The sequence below is a fragment of the Centropristis striata genome, chromosome 1 (genome assembly GCF_030273125.1).
Source record: "Centropristis striata isolate RG_2023a ecotype Rhode Island chromosome 1, C.striata_1.0, whole genome shotgun sequence".
NCBI classification, from domain to species: Eukaryota; Metazoa; Chordata; class Actinopteri; order Perciformes; family Serranidae; genus Centropristis; species Centropristis striata.
In genome coordinates this window covers 8536825-8558546 of record NC_081517.1, presented here as the reverse complement: position 1 = coordinate 8558546, position 21722 = coordinate 8536825, and the positions used below count along the sequence as shown (strand labels likewise).

The 21722-nt window shown below is 38.4% G+C and overlaps 1 protein-coding gene and 1 long non-coding RNA gene across 2 annotated transcripts; one reads left to right on the top strand and one right to left on the bottom strand.

Moving 5' to 3' along the window:
- The first annotated feature begins 1857 nt into the window (after window positions 1-1857).
- On the top strand, window positions 1858-14039 carry scrn2 (secernin 2). The gene is made up of 9 exons (XM_059336304.1): window positions 1858-2096; window positions 2327-2489; window positions 3530-3711; window positions 5207-5406; window positions 7905-8120; window positions 8756-8921; window positions 10519-10699; window positions 12263-12419; window positions 13665-14039. Exons 2-8 carry the CDS (start codon window positions 2328-2330, stop codon window positions 12413-12415), a joined length of 1260 nt encoding a protein of 419 aa, XP_059192287.1. The 5' UTR covers window positions 1858-2096; window position 2327; the 3' UTR covers window positions 12416-12419; window positions 13665-14039.
- Window positions 14040-15505: 1466 nt separating this feature from the next.
- On the bottom strand, window positions 15506-17016 carry LOC131974086 (uncharacterized). The gene is made up of 4 exons (XR_009394624.1): window positions 16924-17016; window positions 16694-16817; window positions 16458-16601; window positions 15506-16237 (listed from the first exon to the last, which is right to left on the bottom strand). It is a non-coding gene; the product is annotated as an uncharacterized LOC131974086 (long non-coding RNA).
- Between the last annotated feature and the right edge of the window lie 4706 nt (window positions 17017-21722).

The following is a 21722-nucleotide window of genomic DNA, read 5'->3' as shown; positions in this document are numbered from 1 at the left end:
ATATTATTATTTATTATTATATTTTTGAGTAAGTCAGCTGCCTCCTAGTGCTGGAAATAAAGCTTTAGTGATATTGAACCAGAACTGTAAAGTTAAAGCCACTAAACCAAAGCAGTTAGAGATGAGGGGGGTTGCAGAGTCTGGTAATAGTTTTCCAGTCAGTCTGGCTGTGTCAATATTATCCTTACTTGTCACACTATTTGTTGCTGTTTTTAAATGTTGTTAGCACCTCCAAGAAAACCCCATTGACCTCCACCAGAGGCCAGTTGTTGTAGAAAAATATGTCTTCTCGTATTTTGGTGATTTGACCCTTTAAAATCAGTGCAGGGTGAAGTGGAGTTTAGATTTAGATTTATCAATGCAAAGAGCAGGTGAAATTTGTGGCAAGGTGTGTGTTTCTGGGAAGACTGAACCCACAGACAGGAAGTGTCAGCGACATAATTCAATGAAAGACTGGTGATTGGAGACACCCACTGGATAAACCCACTGACACACAGGAATTCACTCAACTTTAATTACACTGATTAGTCAACATACAGAGTACTTGTAAAAAGCAGTAGTGTGTAGTGGTTTTCACAGTGGTTTTTCCAGTGTAAAAAGCTGTGACTGCTCAGTGAAGACAAGACTTTTTGCTTTGCAAAAGAAACATATTTTTATTTTAGATGCTGAGTTCACCTTGGCGCAAATAGTATTCTACTGAATAGTTGGATTTAAAAAAAATCTACTTTAATGTAAAAATAAATTGATTTATTAAATACAACAAGTATAACGAGTAACTTTCTTACATTTCTTTGAATACTACTGAAGTGCATTCAGGCTTTACTTTTTTCAGTCTGTGTTGTTATGTGTCAAACAATTGTACCTAAATCAGACCCATGTTCAGTAGTGATATGTAAGTACATATATTTAAGTGCTGTACTCCAGTACAATTTTGAGGTATTATTTTTTAAATATTATTAGATTTTTATATGATTATTTACAATATTATTTCGCACTTAACTCCAGTTGAGTCGCCCCCTATTGGCCATTGGAAAGAATGTAGGTATAAGGCACTTGAGCATTGGCTTATCTTTTTGACTTTTTAGACCTGAAGGTTGCTGCTTGGGTAAGACATTTGTCCAGCTCATCATTTTGAGTCACACAGACATGAACTCATGCTTATAATGAGCAACTAAAGTGGAGCAAATATTTTGCATTTAATTACAGTTTTATACACTCTTGTTATTATCATCATATTTTTTATATACAATGAATGTGTTGAAGGGGCAGAAATAAACCAAATGTATAAAATAAACCACCTTTATTTACTGTTAACTTCTCATCATTTACATTACGTAAAAACTTGTAGGATGTTTTCTGTATGGTTTCCCATTAACCTGGCTGGATTGACCCTATAACCAGTACCAGCTGGGGGGTTTGCAGCCCTTACAAACAGGCGAAGGGGAGGCAGACTCCAGCATGATTCAGGCCTGCTGCTGTGCAGCTTTTGTACAGGTGTGGACTGGACTTGTGTGTAAGACGGTGAGCTGTGCTTGTGGCCAGACCAGACGAGACCTTTAAGTACATACCTTTGGATTTCTTGGTCACGTGACTCTGTATCTACAACCTGCCTTCTCCCAGCCGACCGGCCGCTCTCACCATTGAAAAAAAGGTAAACATTTTCGATAGCGGCATTCGCGGACTAGCTCTAGTTTACAGACTATTAGCCCTGAAGTTCACCCTTTTACACAAGCTACAGAAAAAGACGGAGTGACATGAAGCGACAGGCGCGTCGCTGCTCCGGAAAGAGACGGGGAGTGACAGTGTGGGCACTTCGCTCCGTCAGGCCTTATCTCTCTCTACTAAACACTGATCACAAACGAAGCTCCGCCACGGGCTACATCTGCGATCAGCGCACTTTTGGCGACATTATTTCCGCATTGAGAGCGATTCGTGGTCGCAAAATGCGAGATGAGTGCGATAAAATAGCAACGTGGCGGTCGGATTTGTGAAGATTACAGTCAATAAAGTGCTCTGCACAAGACTGCCTCCTAATCCCTGTGTGAAAGGGATGGGCAGTGCACCGGCTCAATCTGACTTTCTGCAAAAAAAGCTGGGTGGGGAACGGAGGGAGACTTTTCCTCCTGATCACACATGCACATTATGGTCAAAGGGGTGTGGGCTGACTCGTGTTGGATGTCAAACGCGTTGTCAGACTCTTATCATTAGTTTGAAGTGACTTTGTTGAATCAGTGTTTATGTTACATCTGGTCACTTTTAAAGGCATCCACACTAGTAATGTTTTTCCATCCACTTCACTGATATTTTTGCTGTTTCTTTATTGCAGGATGGCAGAGGCTCCCATGTCATGTGATTGTTTTGTATCCTTGCCCCCTGGCTCTCGCGATGACCATGTGATTTTTGGGAAAAACTCAGACCGTCCCAGAGATGAGGTGCAGGAGGTGGCCCACTACCCTGCAGCATCTCACACTCCAGGCTCAATGCTGGAGGTAAAGCAGCCCTGGGCTCCTGCAGTCCCACACTCACAACAGGCATAATGGACATACACATGTTGACTGATATAACGCCCAAGGTCTAATGCATTGCAAAAAAGATTAAAAAATAAGAAAAAAAAGTTTAAAATTATATATCTGCTTCTAGTCTGAATGCATTTATATTGACATTAACTCTGTATGAGAGACTTGATGTGAAAACATTACTTTCTGTTAATGTTTAAAGGAAATTTCTCTTTTTCACCTCAACTTGTGTCACACTGTTAGTGGAAGAAATGCTGACTGATACATTATCAGGTCACCCCTTGTGCTTATATAGGTGCAGTAATAAATCAGAACATATTCTGAACAGATGTCTTACATGGTTTTTTTATTTTTATTTATGTCAACAGTTCTGCCTTATGGGTTTGCTAAAGTAAAAAAAAAATTAAAAGACAGACCCAAAGACTTGACACTGCTTCTCTCCATTTCCCAAGCCCCCATCCACTGAGCTGCTGCAGCCCTCATGTAAACTTAAAGGCTGTTGCTACGAATAAAACATGGTTTGAATTCTAACAAACCAACCCCAAATAACACATTAAGCCACCAGTAAGAAAATATGTGTTTTTAATATAGTTGGGCCACACAGTCATACAATCAAGGGATTAATTGAATTTGCAATCCAGTTATGATAAAAATGTCACCAGCACACAACTATTAATAACAGCATCATAAAAACAGCAGCATTCTTCTCCCTCTCACTACTGTGAATTCTGAATGGAACCAATAAAATTAATATATCTTAGAAAGGTCATATTTATCTGATGGCTTTACTGCATAAATGTGTTAAAGTAGAGAATATAGATGTGTTAAGCAGGGTTTAAAAGATACATTCATGTACGACAAGAGGATGTCATTTTGCCCTCTGAGTTTCACTGATGGCAACATTTTTGTCCAATACAAGTGTATCAGCTCTGCATACCGTTGAACGTGAAATTGTGCAATACAACAGGACCTTTAGTTAGTTTTTTCTAATCTCAATCCATCTCTTTCTGCAGTGTACATACATCCACATCCCTCAGGTGGAGCACACCCACGCTGTTGTCCTCAGCAAACCTGCCTGGATGTGGGGCGCTGAAATGGGAGCCAACGACCAGGGAGTGTGTATCGGGAATGAAGCTGTCTGGACCCGGGAGGCCGTCGCCTCTGGAGAGGCTCTACTGGGCATGGACCTTGTCAGGTCAGCACTGAAAAATCTTTGATTATATTATATAATAGTGTATATACAGTACAGGCCAAAAGTTTGGACACACCTTCTCATTCAATGCGTTTCCTATATTTTCATGACTATTTACCTTGTAGATTCATCAAAACTATTAATGAACACATGTGGAATTATGTGCTTAACAAAAAAGTGTGAAATAACTGAAAACATGTCTTATATACTAATAAGCAAAGGGTGGCTACTTTGAGGAATCTAAAATACAAGACATGTTTTCGGTTATTTCACACTTTTTTTGTTAAGTACATAATTCCATATGTGTTCATTCATAGTTTTGATGCCTTCAGTGAGAATCTACAATGTAAATAGTCATGAAAATAAAGAAAAATGCATTGAATGAGAAGGTGTGTGTCCAAACTTTTGGCCTGTACTATATATATATATATATATATATATATATATATATTACCATGATAACTAGAAGGGCACTGGGAGAGACCTCTGCCAAGGCCTGCACCAGCCTGCAATAGTACACAAAGTGAAATAATTAGTGTATCTGCCCTGTGATTTGGATACATACATTTGAATGGGTTCTTCCTTGGCCCATGGTATACCTTAACAAAACACCAGGCCAATAGTTTTTTCTGTAATCCTGCTGACAAACAAACAAAAAGCTGAATTTCCTTGCTCGAGATAATAAACAACTCATCTAATTATACCAATGACAAAAAACTAATTTCCATAGCTGATGGGAGCAACTAAACACAGTTTGGATATTGTATATTCAGTGGGAGTATTAAGTTAATCCTCTCAGGCTTTGATCAGAAGGGTGTGTAGATTGTCACGAGCATGTCATGACAGGTGTAGGCAGTTCCGTTGAAGCGTTGCACTTATCTATTCATCTTTGTGTATAGAAAAATGATTGTCAACTGACTCAGATACAGTAGCATTTCCTCTGACACACATGGCAGAGGAGTGTGTAAACATCTCCAGCAAAATCTACTGAACCTCATGGCTCTTTAAAAAGATTAGCATGACCCCCTTGGTTCAGGCTACAAACTTGTTCATTGTTCATATGTTTATTTGATATGTTTACCCTCCAACGGGAGAAAAAGGGACAATGCAAGAGAGGTATGAAAATAAGGAGAGTAGTGGAAAAAGGTTTCATTTTACTTCTACTGTAACTTTACTTGATAATTTGTGTCAAACTATGTCTCTGCTCTGTGGTGGAGAAGTATGCGAATATTCTACTACTGTTGGAAAATTGTACAGCACATGTAAAATGTCGATGGAATGTTGATATGTGGAATCAATAAAAAATATAATTAAAAAAAAAAAAATATATATATATATATATATATAAAAGATTAACATATCAAACTATTAATACATGAATAGTTCAAAGTAGAGAAACACGTGGAAATTAAAGACCTACTAATATTTCTTACTTGATGACTGATGCCTTGTAAAGAGAAAAATTCTTTGAAGTAATGGAGTATGATGTTGTGCTCAGACTGGGGTTGGAGCGTGGGGACAGTGCCTGGGCGGCTCTGACCGTGATCACCAGTCTCCTGGAGCAGCATGGCCAGGGGGGGCAGTGCAGGGAGGACCCCGAGCCCTTCAGTTACCACAACACCTTCCTCCTGGTGGACCGCAATGAGGCCTGGGTCCTGGAAACTGCTGGTAGGCTGTGGGTGGCTCAGAAGGTCACAGGTAAGAATGGAGTGTTAAAAAATGAGGGTGCATGTATAGTTTAATTTGGCACAATGAGTGCCAAACTTCTGAGACAACTGACAAGAGAACAGAAATATATGTGTTTACAGTGTAGTGTGTGCAATGTGCATAACATGCATTATGTTCGTCTCATACTCAACTCAACTCAACTCAACTTTATTTGTAAAGCACTTTAAAACAACCACAGCCGCAACAAAGTGCTGTACATAAACAAACAGAACAAGAGACAATAAAATAAATAAAACAGGAATACACACTAAATAAATAGATTCATTGCTTTTTAAATAACTATTTAAAAAAACAATAAATAGGGCGTCCCCGTGGCTCACACTGGTAGAACGTTACCATTAAGGCTGAGTCCTTGCTGCGGCGGAGCCGGGTTCAAATCCGGCCTGTGCTCCCTTTGCCGCATGTCCTCCCCTCTGTCACCCCCTTTCTATCTGTCACTTTCAATAATAAAAGCATGAAAAATACCAAAAAATAAAAAACAATAAATAAAAGCAAACCATAAAACACTAAAAACAAGAGCAGAGTCTCATGCATGGTTAAAAGCCAAGGAATAAAAATAGGTTTCATATGTAAAACCTTTCTGTGGTCTGTTTTTTGCTTGCTTTTAAAAAAAATTGTGTGGCAGCCAAAGCTTTGTAAAGTCTGGAGGTCAGTTGTTACTCATTACCAAATTTCAGTTTTTAATTTTTTCATGAGAATACTCAGCTGTCAGACTTGAAACAGACAGAGCACTAACAACTTGCACCATTTGTGTTTGTGTGCCATTTAAGATTAATTATAAATAATGAGGTCTAATCCAAGTACACTAGCTCATTAGACTCAGTCAGCTAATATTCGACCAGTCAGCTGATATTTGACCTGTGTATGCTGCATCATTTCTTGCTGTCAAGTCAAGTTTATTTATAAAGCGCCAAACCACATGATTGTCTTCCAGGCCGTGACATTCTGTGCAGCACATGACATCTTTCATCCTTTTCTTATCCTTGTTTCAGATAAAGAACAACTGGGTGAAACCTCAGCAATAACTTACAGTGCAATCGGTGCCAGATGTGTAATAGACAGAAGCAGCAAAAAAGAGTTACAAAATATAACCTGTTTCTAAAAAAGACCTACAGTACCTTCATTTGAATACTTAAACAAAAACAAGATGCCAAATGCTCAAACTGTGAGACTTTTGTTTTTGGTAAATATATCCACTCATTCCTAATTTGAATCAAAGTCATATAAGAATGGAATTTTAATATACTACTAAGAAGTACGAAGCTTAGACTAAAGAATAACACTACATTTTAAAACTAGGAGCTAAACATTGACTGACACAACTCAACGATCAAAGGTCTCTCATGGTTCAGACTACCCAAAAATACATTAATCCAAAACTGAAAAAAAACAAAAAAAAAACAGTAAATGCACTACTTTTTACTACTTTTTTTTTTTACTACTGTTTAATGTTACTCCTGAGTCATTTTTGGTGAACACTACAGTGCCCAGCTCTTTTTAAGCCATTTTTCTCACTCATATTCTTCTCAAAGACAAACAACAACAAAAAATATTTTTGTTTTTGGATTTACCAAAGTTAGTCATGGTAATGCATCCAGTAGTTGGTGAGATACTTCAGTCTGGATCTTAGTTGTGGACTGACCTGAAGACCATCTCTGCCATCTGTACAGCCACACTGCTAGCATGGCTAAAAGCATGTACATGACTGAGGCTAAACCAGACTTAAGTTTTGTGATGAGTGCACAGATGCTTAATCATCCTAAAAGAGCAAATCAACACTAAACCACACAGGCGTATTGAAAACTCATACAGCACATTTAAATACGAAATACATACACTGCAAAAAAGTGGTGTCTAAAAACAAGATAAAAACAGTAAATCTGAGGGAAATGATCTTGCTGCATGGACAGATAATTTCACTTGACAAGAGTTCCTAAATTAAGATTATTAAATCTATAAATAAGCATGTTGTACACTTAAAATAAGAAATTAACTCTTAAAACAAGATAAATTAAAGCTGCAAGCAGCGATGAACTGGCCCGAGCAGAGTGCACTGCAAATTATTTGTTTCTTACCAAGATAAAAACAAACTTTAGATTTAGATGTGTTACATAATTGATCTTGAGTTCATTTCTTATTTTAAGCATTCAACATGCTTATTTCTAGATTTAACAATCTTAATTTAAGAAATCTTGTCAAGTGAAATTATCTGTCCATGCAGCAAGATAATTTCCCTCAGATTTAGTCTTTTTATCTTGTAGTTAGACGACCCTTTTTTGAAGTGTAGGACTCTGTTTATTCCTCTTTTTTCAGCATCAGACCAGAGTTTATAGAGACGTTCCATATAATTCAGGAAATTCTCAAACTGTGGTGAAGAGACAAACCCTCATTCCATGAGGTTGGATCAGTCAAACTTGTAGGAAAAGGATTGGCATTTTCACATGCTGACAGCCACTTCCTCTTCTCAGAGGGTGTGAAGAACATCTCCAACCAGCTGACCATTGGTACTGAGGTCTCCGCAGAGCACCCAGAGCTGCGGAGCGTGGCCCAGGCTCAGGGCTGGTGGGATGGTGAAGGAGAGTTCAACTTCTCTCAGGTGTTCAGCCCAGAGAACCCGCCTGCCAGGATGGAGCTGGCCAAACAGCGCTACAAGGGAGGCACAGAGCTACTCCAGCAACATGACGGTGAGGGTGCTTAAATACTACATTTCTCAGAATGCCCACCCATACAGCATTCAGTCATAGTGCACACTATTGGAAGACCCTTAAAAACCATAATTTCTTAAGTTTCCATAATTTTAAAACTTTCCGATTTGCTTGTTTTGTATACAAGAGTCTCCATGGTCTAGCTCCACTGCCGCTGAATGAATTTATAAAGAAAAGGACTCTGGGAGGTGTGAGCACTAGGGCCTGTGTTAGAGGTTTTGGAACATTTGGAACAGTCTTCCCTCCACAATAAGGGAATGTCCCACGTACTCTTCTTTTAAAGGAAATCTGAAACAATGGCTCAAATCACATGAAAGGTGTGACCACTAACTGGACTTGAGACGACTTGAACATCACTTTTTTGCATAGTTATATCCTGTCTGGGTCTGGGATGTGTTGTGTTGTGTGTGTGTTGTCTCCTCTATTTGTATCTTACCTATGTACTTGCTGTATTTTATATTTGTATTTATTTTAAATTTTTTAGGGAGTAGGCATTGCTATAATCTGGCATATTTACAAAGATGTTCAGTGTTCATTAATGTGCACTGTCCCTATCCAAAAATAAAGTATTTGTATGATACTCCATGTCTCTTCTGTGTTGTCTCTGCTCTCAGGCTCAGTGACAGCAGAAGTGATGATTTCTATTCTGAGGGACAAGCCCAGTGGCATCTGCATGGACTCTGGAGGTTTCTGCACCACAGGCAGCATGGTGTCTGTCCTGCCCAGAGACCCCGGGCAGCCCTGCATCCACTTCTTCACTGCCACCCCTGACCCCTCCAGGTATGTCACTAACTAAACTAAGAACTAAGAATAACCCATTTATACGACAACATTTTCATACATTAAACTAACTGCTGTAGTCCCAATAGCGTTACAGTCCTTTGATATGACTTATATATGGCTTTTACATTTGCTGTCATATGCCTCTCCCTCGTAGGAAAACCCTGTATCACAAACAGTAGCAAATGAAAGTCCTATTGCAAGGTTTTAGTGTTGATTTATACTATATTTGTGTACGTGCTGTACTGTGTAGAGTAGAGATATGGCATTATTGCAACTGATACGGATACCTGTTTTAAACTTGAAAAAGTCACAGATTACCGATATGGTGACCCATATAAGCAATTCACTGATAAGACTCTGCAAAGGTACTCAGAAGACTGCTTTTCTGAACAATGCACTTTATTCAAGAAAATTAAACATTTAGGGTGCCACTAGCCTGGCTAACGCCAGACTAATCACAAATGGAAGTTCGAAATGAAATCGAGCGTGCAAGGCAGTATGGGTATACCCAGGCTAGGGTGCCACAGGAATGAGTTCCTAAACCAGAAAGTAAGTTAGCATTGTCGTGCTATAGGGTCTTACCCATAGATATAAAACCTCTCAAATTCAATGAGGATTTTGAATGGGTTTTTGGTTAGATGCCTGAAATAATGTTTGTGGTTATCACAAGCTTAAGAGATGTTCACCTTTTGTTTTACAACATAAAATACATTGGTAAATACCCCCACTTGTGAATATTGAATTTTTGGTTTTTACATGTCCTAAAAAGACTGTTGGTAACAAGTGGCTAAATGAAACTTCAGTGGTTGGTCAGTGGCTCTCTCTGTAGTCCTCTTTATAGTCTGCTGTCGTGTTTTTCAGAACTCTTGCAAACTCTTGTAGATTGTAGATTAGGTTAATAAACTATTTATTAGGCTACGGATTCGCTAGCTTGTCCAAACAACTGGTTAGCTTGTAGGAGACCGTCTGAAGCATAACGGTAGTGGCGTTGAAGTCATGTGACCTTTGGTGTAGTTCACTATAGCATAACGTTAGCTTTTTACTTCTGGCTGCATTAATGCTTCAAACATCATAAAAGTGGTGTTCCTGTGACTCCCCAGACACTTCCACCAAAGGGGAGCAAACATGTTTTAAATGTCAGACTCTACATTCTTATTATATCCTATTCAGGTGCACTTAGCATTGCAGATGCATTCCTGGTTTGTGTTGTAGCTTCTGTTGTGTCAAAAACTGCAATAGAAGTTTTTAACCGTCATCCTGCAATCAGAAACAAAGTTGTTAGCATAATCAGCAATGGCTACATTGAATAGACAGTAAAAAGTCAAGAAAAAACGAACAAACCTAAAAATGGCTTATATGCAGTTGATTGGTTGTAGCTAAAGGTATTCACGCTAAATTCCATTTCATTGAAATGTGACTGAATTAACTCAAATTTCAACCACATAAAGGTGTTGGGATATAAATAATCTTTCCCTCCTCAGCTTCGCTTTTTCTTCATTTTGTCTCAACTTTGGGTTGATGGGAGTTTCTGAGTCTGCCTTTCTCTCTTTCCTGTCCTTCTCCCTATGAACCCGCCCCACCTGTACCCTGGTAGGTCTATATTCAAGCCTTTTATCTTCTCGGACTTTTCCATCCCAGAGTTGAGAGTGGTCTCCCCGCAGTTCGGCCCGGACGACCCTGTCAGGAAGCAGCCTCGCTTTCAGAGCCAGGTGGACCGCAGACATGACCTGTACAAGGCGCACCAGGTGGCGCTCAACACCATGGAGACCAACCCGGTGGGCACTGATGGACGGCCTAGGTCAATGATAGTCCTGTGCAGATCCTGGCGGAGCTGGAGGCTCACAATCATGTCATAGTCATATATACATACAGAGCAGAGTCAGTTTTATTGAGAGTTGAACTTGGTCAGTTGTTTCTGATAAATTACAGGACTGACACTCCCAGTGCAGAGCAAAACACAACAGGACCTCACAGTTAGTGCAGACGCGACACATGGCATCATTGTAGACTAAACATAAACACACTACGAGTACACATTGAAAGCCAAAGAGCAGGGTTCCAGTCATGACTACACTGTGCAACTAAAGACCAACAGGAGATTGCTGGGAGGTATTCGTACTTCAAAGTTCCATTTGAATATCCTTTCTAGAATAAGTTGTATTTTTTTAAATCAGTGTCAGATTTCATGAGCAAACACTTTTTAATCAACATTGAGGTTATTATTGTATTGTATTTACAGACACACAAGTCTGGTGTAGTAACCAAATTTCTCACTTTATTTAAAAAAAAAATTCAAAGCAGGTTCAAACTTTTTCGGAAACATTTTTACTGAGGTGAAAGTGAGAAGTAGGCTCATTTTATCTTAGACTTCTATATCAAGCTGACTTATTTTTGCAACCAGTGGAGTTGCCCCCTGCTGCCCATATGAAAGAATGTAGGTTTAAGGCACTTCCACATTGGCCTGACTTTTCCAGCCTTGTGGTTACATCTTTAGCATTAGCTGCCTTAAAATTGTTAACATTAGCTACCATAAGCTACTAGTCAAATAAAACAGCAAAACTGATGCAGCAAAATCTCAAGATTTAAAAGTGACTTTAATAATTACACATAATGGTGAAAACAGCATGAGAAAATAGTACCTGTAACAGCAATTCTTCATCTTAGAAATTTGTTTTAAAAAAAGAGATCCTAATTCAAAATCAATTTACTATCTTGAACCATGGCTTTCACCATTATCACACAGCATTGATCAACAAGGACTTTCCTTGGTTTATATGGATTGACATGCAAACTCAGTGGCTGTTCTGTTTTCATCCATAGCATTTTTTCTTTTTCACATCGCATGTATTTTGCCTTCTGTTAGTGAAGTTTATCTGGCTGTGGCATTTAAAGTTTAGTTGATGTATTTGGTGCACATATTTAATCCTTCCCTGTCTGTACAGAGCAGTTAAGTGCATAGATTTCTTTTTCTAAACTAACTGCAAAAAGCAACTCTAACAATTAGTACACAGCACATTTGCTTACTTGTAATGAGCAACTAGAGTATGTAGACACCCAGATTATCCTGCAGAGGAAATGAAGGTGTGTGATAGCAAGTGTGCAACTGCTGTCATTAAGTCTGCACCTCCCGCCACAGACGTCTGGTTCAATTACATTTAGGACGTTCAGAAGGCCAAGAGTGAGATCTGGAGTCTTGTAAATGTACATGATATTACAAAGGGAGGCTTGACCAAAGCTATCATTTAGTAAAGGACTCAAATGGCTATTGAACATACAGTATGCAAATACTATTCAACACAGATGTTTTTTTGACGTTTCTCTGTCTTTCTCTCTGTCAGGATGAGGGTTTAGGTGTCTTTGAGATTCTGAGGGAGCTGGAGACGCAGTGTCTGAGCGAGATTTCAGCCATGCTGAATGGAGAAATACCAGGAGAAGAACTGGGAGACTTGTTTTTTGATTCTGTGGACACAGAGATAAAATTCTACCAGTGAAGAGGTGGGAGCTTCAGGAGCTGTATTTCGTGTTGTATCATGCATGAATGTGTTCCTGTTGTTAAAGGGATAGTCTGGGATTTTTGACACGAGTCATAATGTAATACTTGCCAGTAGTGTAGTGAATGCAAAGCTATTAGCTCATTTCCGAGCTCCCGAGTGTCGAAGGTCAGGCCGGTTCCAATCATAGAATAGAATAGATTACTTAATGTCCAAAATCCCAAATTATCCTGTTAAGGTTTAACTTCAGACTGAAACTTAGAAGCCAAGAAACCAAGAAACTCAAACTCTGAAGACATGATGACTGTAACATACTGATAAATATGCATGAATATGATAACACAATGACTTTTAGTAGCACTGCAGGGTATAAAATATATTGTCTGGTCATAAAGGAGTAGAACATGGTTTATAAAGCACCTGAAGAAAAGGTGAGCTAAAGTCGGTCTTTCCTATGATAACCTGGTAGACAGCGGGTCCCTGTATAACTTAAACACACACATTATATAACATCTGAGTCCAATTCGATGATTATCACCAAGTTCATGGAGAGTAGAACTGTAACCATTAGTCGAGAAAGTAATTGTCCGATTAATTGATAGTGAAAATTATCATTAGGTGTAACCCTAATGGAGAGTCTGAAAAGGGTACAGAGGATTTAAATAGCTGAGCTGGTTTAAAGCAGTAATTTGAAAGTAGTAATTGTAATTCACAAATAACTCATGTGATAATATGATTTTAAATTACATCACAATTACAATTACATCAAGTTCTGGTCAGCAATCTTTAGACAATGTTTTTGAAGAGTTAAGCATGTAAAACAAACAGAAGATAGTGACGGCGGGGTGGGATTGAACAAGTTTTTACATCTTCCCACCCCTTTTCAAATATGTTGTGGCATTTTTATAGAGTGCTTGGCGGCCTTATCAGTGCAGGAGTCACTAGGGCTGACTCCTGTTGATGCATTATTATTATTGTATTGTTGTTGCATATTTGAAATAAATCATTCAAATCAAATCAAAATCAAAAAACGGCCTTTCTACAGTTAGAGAGATAGTAAGAGATCGGAAAGTTGAAGCAACTGCCATAACATTAAAGTTCAGATTCTAACAACAAGTTTCTGCTGCTCCAACACTTCTGCCTTACATACAGATATAGAAGTATCCCTGTGTGGAGGGTGACTGTGACTGTTCACTGCAAAGCTCATTAAGTGCTTAACTCTGCTGTGTTTAACTGTCCTCTGTTCCAGCGCCCTCAGGTGGACATCCTTAACGCTCGCAGGCCCCTGGACTGTTGAAAACTCCTCGTCTCTTTGGCCTCTGCCTCACAACACACGTCAACACGTCCCTGACACCATTCCATCATTAACACAGACTAAAAATCGAAACTGCACTTGTGATTGGAGCAAATGTATCATCTGTATCACCCAGGGAGAAATGAGTGCACCTCATTAGTGAGCATAATGATGTAGACTACACAAGCACCTATGTAGAGCTGTGTGAAGTTGCACAAATCTGTGAGTATGGCATTTGTCTAATGTTTTTGTTTGTTGTTGCAAATGATTGGGTTGTCATTTGATGGCAACCTGTAGGGAAAGATCAAATAAAGTGTGTGCATAGTCGGTCCTGTGTGTGATGTGAGTTTTGTGGCCACCTTTCGTGGTGCAGCTGGAGGTATTGGTAATGTTGGAGTCCATCCACATTAGGCCTTTTGAATTTTTAAATGCTAAAAAACTAAGATTAAAAAGCATTTTTCTCTTCCCAAAACGGCCTCCAGAGTGTATAAATCTTAAAGCGCCAGCTTTGTGTTATACAGTTAAACAGCTTTTTCAAAACTGTGACATAAGCCAGCTCAATGAGGGTCGGGGGCGATGTGCTGGAAGACTTTCTCCATGACTGTTAGTTTTAAATAACACTATAGCTGCACACACAGCAGAGTAGTATTCAGCCATATTGACTTGTCTTTCCATGAGGCTAGCTATTTGGTGAGATTTTGGGTTTTTACTTTCAGATAAACTGATATTTCTCTTACTTTTAAACACACATTACAGTTACAGGTATAGTTAACCCTTGTGTCGACTGTGTGATCACTTCCACATTATTCGTAGATTGTTAACTAACATTTGTGTGTAACTATTCACTGTAAATCCAAAAAAGTCATCCCAGAAACGCCATTATGAGGGATTTAGTCTAAAATATTATGACATTGGATTTCTGCCTTAATTTAAGCAACTTCTGTCCCTATCCTACAATTTGTTTTCATAATCACTTTTGTCTTTCTTGAATTAAAAAAAAAGACAAGGTGTATGCATAACGTTTTTCAAGAGAAAGAAGCAATGACACGACTATCTCTGTGACATTATTTGCATAGTAATATGAAGTACTTGAGTGATGACTAATACTTTATTTTGAAAGACGAGTCCAACTGCTGACAGAATATGATACTACTGTATGTTTAATGCATTAATGACAATTAATGTCTCAAATAAAATTAACAATGGCTCAGTTATATTCAAGTGTCCCATTCAAGCCAAGCAGCAAATTATCAACTAAGTATAGTTGTCTCACTTTAAAGCAAGGAATTTTTTTATTTGGTCCAAATCAGTCAATTCAAATGTTACTACACATTTGGAAATCATCTCCAAAATTGGTCCAGAATATCTAAGTTACTTTTCCAGATTTATGCTGTTTCATACAGTTTTCTATAGCTGATGTGCTCAACGGGCGGGTCCAGAGAATTTTCTGGTGGGGTGCACAGGGGGTAACAACAATTAACCTGGGGGGGTGGGCGCCCAAAAGTAACAAAAATGAAGGCTGCCACTGATTGCCCACTTCAATATTTATATTGTACAGTTACACACTGTTCATTTTTTCATCTTTCTTTTCTTGACCACATTAAATCTGCTTGGTGTACTCTTACCAAGTGGTAACACACAAAACACTAGGATGTCTGCTGTACAGATTTCATCAGAAGTTAGTGCTTCTAGCTCTGTACAGTGAACATAGCTGTGTTCTTTGTAGTAATCCCTTTTAAGCACCATTTAAATTATTACAATGTAACAACAATATTCTATAATAATAAAATAAAAATGTAAAATAGAATTTAAAAAAATAGACTCAGCTCAGTGTTCTGTGTAGTCATCGGTTTTAATAAGACTTAGCACAATCATCACAATGAAATTTAGAACACTAACAACAGTATTTATACTTTACATCATTAGTGCTCAGCTCTGCACAGTAAACATGTGAGTTCACTTCAGCAATCAGTTTTAAGCAGAGTAGGCACCACTTACAACTAAAAATTAGAACATTAACCATATTCTACACTCTAAATCAGCACTTAGTGCTTCAGCTCTAGTAGTTACTCTTAAGAAAAATAATTAACCACTGCCATCCTTGAAGACCAGGTCCCCATGTGTTCATGACATGGGGACCTTGTGGAAAGGCTGACACAGTTGGGCAGCATTCATGCCTCTTTACTGTACCAATTTGGAATTGTTAGATGCCAAAATCTTCCATAATGGCCATTGTGTGGTGATCCGAGAATTCTGGTATTCAATAATTATAAATTATAAACTACTCACTGTAAACTACAGTGAAAATGCATGAATGTCATGCCATGCATGTTTTGGGACTGGTCTTCAGAAATCTAATGGATTCTGCTGATAACAATTTGATTTGGCCATGTTGTGCTGTCATTGAAGGGGCATAGTTGGATCTTACCATTAGGTAATCCTGGAGCATCTGCTGGACTGAACCTCCAGGTGCAAGATTCAGAGGCAGGCTGCTGAAGTCTTCCTGCCTGGTAGACTGGGCACCACAACTGTATTAAGGTGACAATACATATAAAAATTCCGCCACATGAGTCATGACAATGTAAAGAGTGGACCAGATGAATTTCACATCACATTGACATAACAACCTACGTCTCCACAGGCTAGAGACGTAGGTTGTTATGTCAATGTGATGTGAAATTCCTCTATGTGCAGTGTAAAATGATTGATGGATGGTCAGCTGCTGCTGTGTTTTCTCTTTCACTTCACCTTTTACAGGTCCTAGTGTTCTGCATTCTGAAGGTGGTCCTCAACAGGGCATGTGTAGCTTTTGTCCTCACAGGCAGCTACTCCCTGCAGTAGGGGGGAACTCCTGATTTGATCCAGGATGGTTGTCAGGAATTCATGAGCGTCCTGAACACACAGACAGCAAAAAGGGATTGTTGCTGTGAAGAAACCATTAGGAGGAGTTTGAACAACAAGCACTATGAAACCAGCTGACTCACTTTCTGGTGATGATCCTTGAACTCTGGAGCCCGTTTAGAGACTGCCCTCTTGAATGAATAGAGCGCCTTGAGTTTGAGGCTGGAGTCCATGGATCTGTGGCACCTCAAGATGTCTATAAGTTTTCTGCACAAGGTGAAGAAAAATTGGTGAGTTTCTGCTTCTATTTCAGATTGATCTCCTGGACAGGAGTGTGTGTTAGTGTATATGAATGTGTGTATGGCTGCTGTACCTGATCAGTTTAGCCTCACGCAATGAACACCACACCTCCTCCTGGCTGCTGACGTGTTTGATGAAGTCCGTCAGTGTGAGCAGGCTCTGCAGGCTGGAGTTCATATAACAGATCTGAGCTGGGTTTGGAAACCTGACACACAAATGAAACACATCACAACACACGTCAACATCAGAAAACCTTTCAGTGGAGCTTTTTTTTCCTCAGTTATAATGTGGTTTTGTTGGCTCGATTCATGTCCTGTTACATGCATAAGCTGCAAAAATACCAAAATATTTCTGAAATGTCCTCTTTTCAATGAATTTTGACTTGATGCCTATATTTGAAGCTTAAAAACAGCTATTCATTAATCAGTGGATTAATACACATATTTTACTGCAGTTAATTGTAGTTAAATTGTGCCACTTTTATGGGAATTTTTCGAGACTCTGGAAGTTGGTGATGGGCACAACATTGATTTGATCAGTACTACAGAAAAAAAGAGGGACACAGACATACACATGGTTAAGAAACTTTATGTTAAAGGAACACTCCACCGTTTTTTCATATTAAAACATGTTATTCGGTCAAGTAAGACGAGTTGATACAGACCTCTTGCGTCTCAATGCGTGCACTCAATCGCCCTGGCGCACGGCGCCACTTGGCTAGCACTTAGCTTAGCCCAGTTCATTCATTAGGATCCAAACAGATGGACAGTTAGAAGCGACCAAACTCCTCCACGTTTTCCCTATTTAAATACAGCTACACGAGTAGTTGAATAAATAAATAACGAATAACGACCAAGTATGGCGACACAAAATAAAACGTGGCGCTTTTCTAAGCGGATAAAAAGGATAACTATAATGTATGGTGGAATAGCACTTGGGAGCACTTCGACTCAGCGCAGTAATATCATCACTCCTGAGGGGAGAAGATTTTTCAGGAGTGTGCCTTTACAACTGATACAAACAGCTTCAGAAACAACAGAATCTAAAAAAATTGTGATATTCATGATATACATGGATGACCATAAAGTTGGAATAAAACATATATATATATATATATATATGTATATATATATATATATATATTTACCTCTCTCCGTGATATGATTGTGACAATGTGATTTATTCTTGACAGATAAAGTGTATATCTTCTCAAAACTGTATTTATCAATTTCTTCCAATTCAATGAAACCACAATTAACAGAGGATTGTGTCTGAAAACAAAATGATTCAAACTTTATGGGCGACTGTGTATAAGAAGGTGATGAGACACTTTTTGTCAAAACAAACCTTTTGCTGGGAGAAAGGTGGTTCAAACATCCTTGCGGATATGTTTGCAGCTTTAACTGTAGCTGTTTAACAAGTTGGCTGGAGTGTTGCAGACTCTCACACTAACAGTGTGACAGTTAATAAAACACAGATGCAGATGCAGGATGGTCAGTGATGTAATTAACACCACCTGAGGGGGAGAAAATGAGCAGCTGAAAATTTGACTTCTCAAGATTTCTTGTCAAATTAAATTTAAACTGCATAAGCCGCAATTAAAGTTAAAGTTATAAATAAGAAATGTAGAATATGGTAATATGGCGACAGCCCTACACATGTCACTACCACGGAGGGAGCCTTCCCTTTAACAGCAATATCAGATAATGTGCAGTTCTTCTGTTATTTTGAGCAGATTAGGGCATCAGAATTGATTGCTCTACATGCATGAGTCTTAATGATAACCATTATTTGCTCTTCTTTGTCACTTGGGAATAAAAATCTCAAATATGTAAATTTTGTGTTTGAAAACTAAACATTTTTGAGAATATAGATGTCTTTATCAAATCAAATCATAAGGCACACAATCTTAATTATTGGACAAGAAGAAGAAGGTTCAGGTTCCCTTCAGAGCCCCAAAGCTTTCTATAGACATGAATGACAGCAACAACAATAAGAAAATTGAAATGACAACAACCAGATACAGACCTCAGAAAAAAATGAATGACTCAGTCCATCAATTAACAGAATTAACTTTTGAAGTGGCACTTGGGAACTGCATTTATAGGACCAAACCGTTGTATTGTAACTTTATATTGACAAAAATCTCCACGGTTATGCTGCATTTTCTATCAGGTCAGACACAAACAAGTACACAACACAATATATGGCTGATAACAGAAACAACACAAAAAACTTATAAACAGAAAAAACGAGGCATGAAAATAAATAAAATAATGCCAGAGATTAATAAATGCCATTAGAGAAAAATATGATGAAAAAAATGATCAAAATTCAAATGCAGACCTTTAGACACTTGATTCTCATATTGTCACAGTAACAAATCTTTAGAAAAAGTATGGTGTAAGTGGTATTAAAAACAAAATGTAAATGTATTTATTGTCTATTGAACTACATGCGCCATTAGCCGTAGCTAAACCATGCATAATAACAGCGTTTGTCCTAAATAACCACAGATCATATTTTCAGAACATAGACCAAAATAGAAGTGTTATTCCAGTTATCTTCATAACTCATGAGGACATGACACAGCACATGTAGATCGTTACATCCATACGCAGCACAAACAATCCCATACAGTTCCTCAGGTTGAAGGTCCAAAAACATTCAGGCACCCTTCAAATCAAAATCAATCAAAATCAAAATAATTTTATTCATCCCCGAGGGGAAATTCAGTTAGTCTGGTAGAATCTCTGTTAGAATGAGACAGCCTGATGGCTGTAGGAGCGAAGGATATTTTGTATCTCTCCGTCCTGCAACGGAGAGAGAGGAGCACTAAACAACAGCAAAGTGCTGGAGTATTGTGGGAAATATCTAAAACGATGCATTTTTAATCTGATTACTTTTGCAACAAAAAAGGAAGAGTTGTGTCTGCATCAGCTCCAGATACATTTTGTTTGAGTAATTTCAATGTAAAATTTGGAAGTTTTGATGCCCTCAAACCAAAATAACAATGTTTTCAAACCAATACACTACTTGTACACACATTCCACACCCGCCCCGGGAAATGTATCATCCCATCCCCTGACCCCCCAATAAATAATAATTTCCCACGCAGTATTCGTCGAATGAAAGTTTTTACCCCACAATTCTGTGTTTTATACAACAGGGTTGGAGACATAGTCAGCTTTAATTTAAAAAAAAAAATACACATTTTTTTAGACGAATAAAGCTTTAAAATGTAAGTAATCCCTAATTATAGCATAACTAAAACAATACAAACAATTTAAAATGAAACTGAATTAATATTTAGTCAAAAGTTGTCCTACCTGCAGGGTTAGCGTCCACCTGGGCTGTAGGCCCTGCCAGCAGGCGGTCCTCAGCGACCTGTGGTCCACTGAAGACAGTATCAGGCTCTTCGGGTTTTACACAAAAGTTGTGTGAAGCAGTAGTTTTGTTTTTTCAACAAGGTCCGCTTTTAAGAAGTTTCCGAAAGCTTGGGTCAAGATGTTTTCAGCTCATGTCCAGGTCCAGGTGTTAAGTGAGAAATGACAGGTCTGCTGGCCTTTATATAGGCCTACATGACGTGACGGTCATTCTGTTTCCATGACATTTACTGACGCACGTGCGTCGTTTTAGACGCAAGAAGATCTCATAATATCTCATATAATGTTCCCAAACTGTGGAACAGCATATCCAAAGACATTAAAGGCAGAGTCTGCTGAATTTTTCAGAACTTAAAAACATCTTTGACTTAGTGTTTTTCTAGCACCATTTCTTATGAAATGTTTGATTATTAAAGCTTTGATTATTGATTATTGATTATTTGATATCACTAGTAATGTAACATTTAGTCAGCTGGAAAAAGAGTTTCCTCCAAAATAAAATAGGCAAAACTGTTTGGAAGCATGTGTATATATATATATATATATATATATATATATATATGCTGGGGTCTATCATCACTCTGGTGTGATCAGATAACGTGGCTTTATTCGAAGCGCCGTAACAAAAAACGATGCTGCTGTCGACTTCACTACAAATTAAAGACTTGAAACTTTACCCAGTTTTTTGTTTGACGTTCCGAGGTCATGTAAAAACCAAATATATGTTCGTTTTAATTTGATAGTACAGAAATATTTATTCAAGTGTAAAAGTAGGATGGGACGAGGCAGGCGTGGCTTTTTGTAAAAATGATCCCAAAATGATCTGATGGTCTAATCATCTAACACTGTTCCTATAAATAAACTTGCTTTTATGTCAATTTTTTGTCTAGTTTTCTTACATTTGAATTTTACCTTTATATGTTCATATTTGCAACCTATGTTTACATTTTCAGGTCCGAAACAGTTAATTGAGCTTGTTTGTGGTCATAAATCAGGGCCGGTTCTAGCCCATTGGCTGCCCTAGGCGATATTGAGATATCGCCTAGGGCATACCCCCCCCCCCCCCCCCCCCCCCCCCCGAACCACATCCATTCCATGTAGTCATTCTGATATAGGTACACTATGATGCACGTATCATATTTTATATAATATAATATTACATTTTCATTCGAAATATGGGTTGGGGCATGTTCATTTAATTCAATGATGGTTTTATTGCCCATGCTTTTTAAAAAATGTTTCGTTAATCAATGTTGTTAAAACAAAGATGTATGCTTAAGCCCCCTTGTGGCGCCCCCTGCCAATTTGGCGCCCTAGGCAGCCGCCTTGGTGGCCTGTAGGAATAACCGGCCCTGTCATAAACAGTACAATTTTATTTCAAATTTCATTATTTTTTTTATGTATTTTTGAGCTCAATATGTTAATAAAGTGGGTTAAAGTGAAAAAATAATTGTCAGATCATGTTGAAGTTGTGCTGAGAAAATAC

Excerpts from the sequence above, each read along its gene's own strand:
- scrn2 (XM_059336304.1), top strand. The coding sequence starts at position 2,328 with ATGGCAGAGGCTCCCATGTCATGTGATTGTTTTGTATCCTTGCCCCCT. Across the intron at positions 3,712-5,206 it reads CTGGGCATGGACCTTGTCAG|ACTGGGGTTGGAGCGTGGGG; the intron begins GTCAGCACTGAA and ends TGTTGTGCTCAG. Across the intron at positions 8,121-8,755 it reads GCTACTCCAGCAACATGACG|GCTCAGTGACAGCAGAAGTG; the intron begins GTGAGGGTGCTT and ends CTCTGCTCTCAG.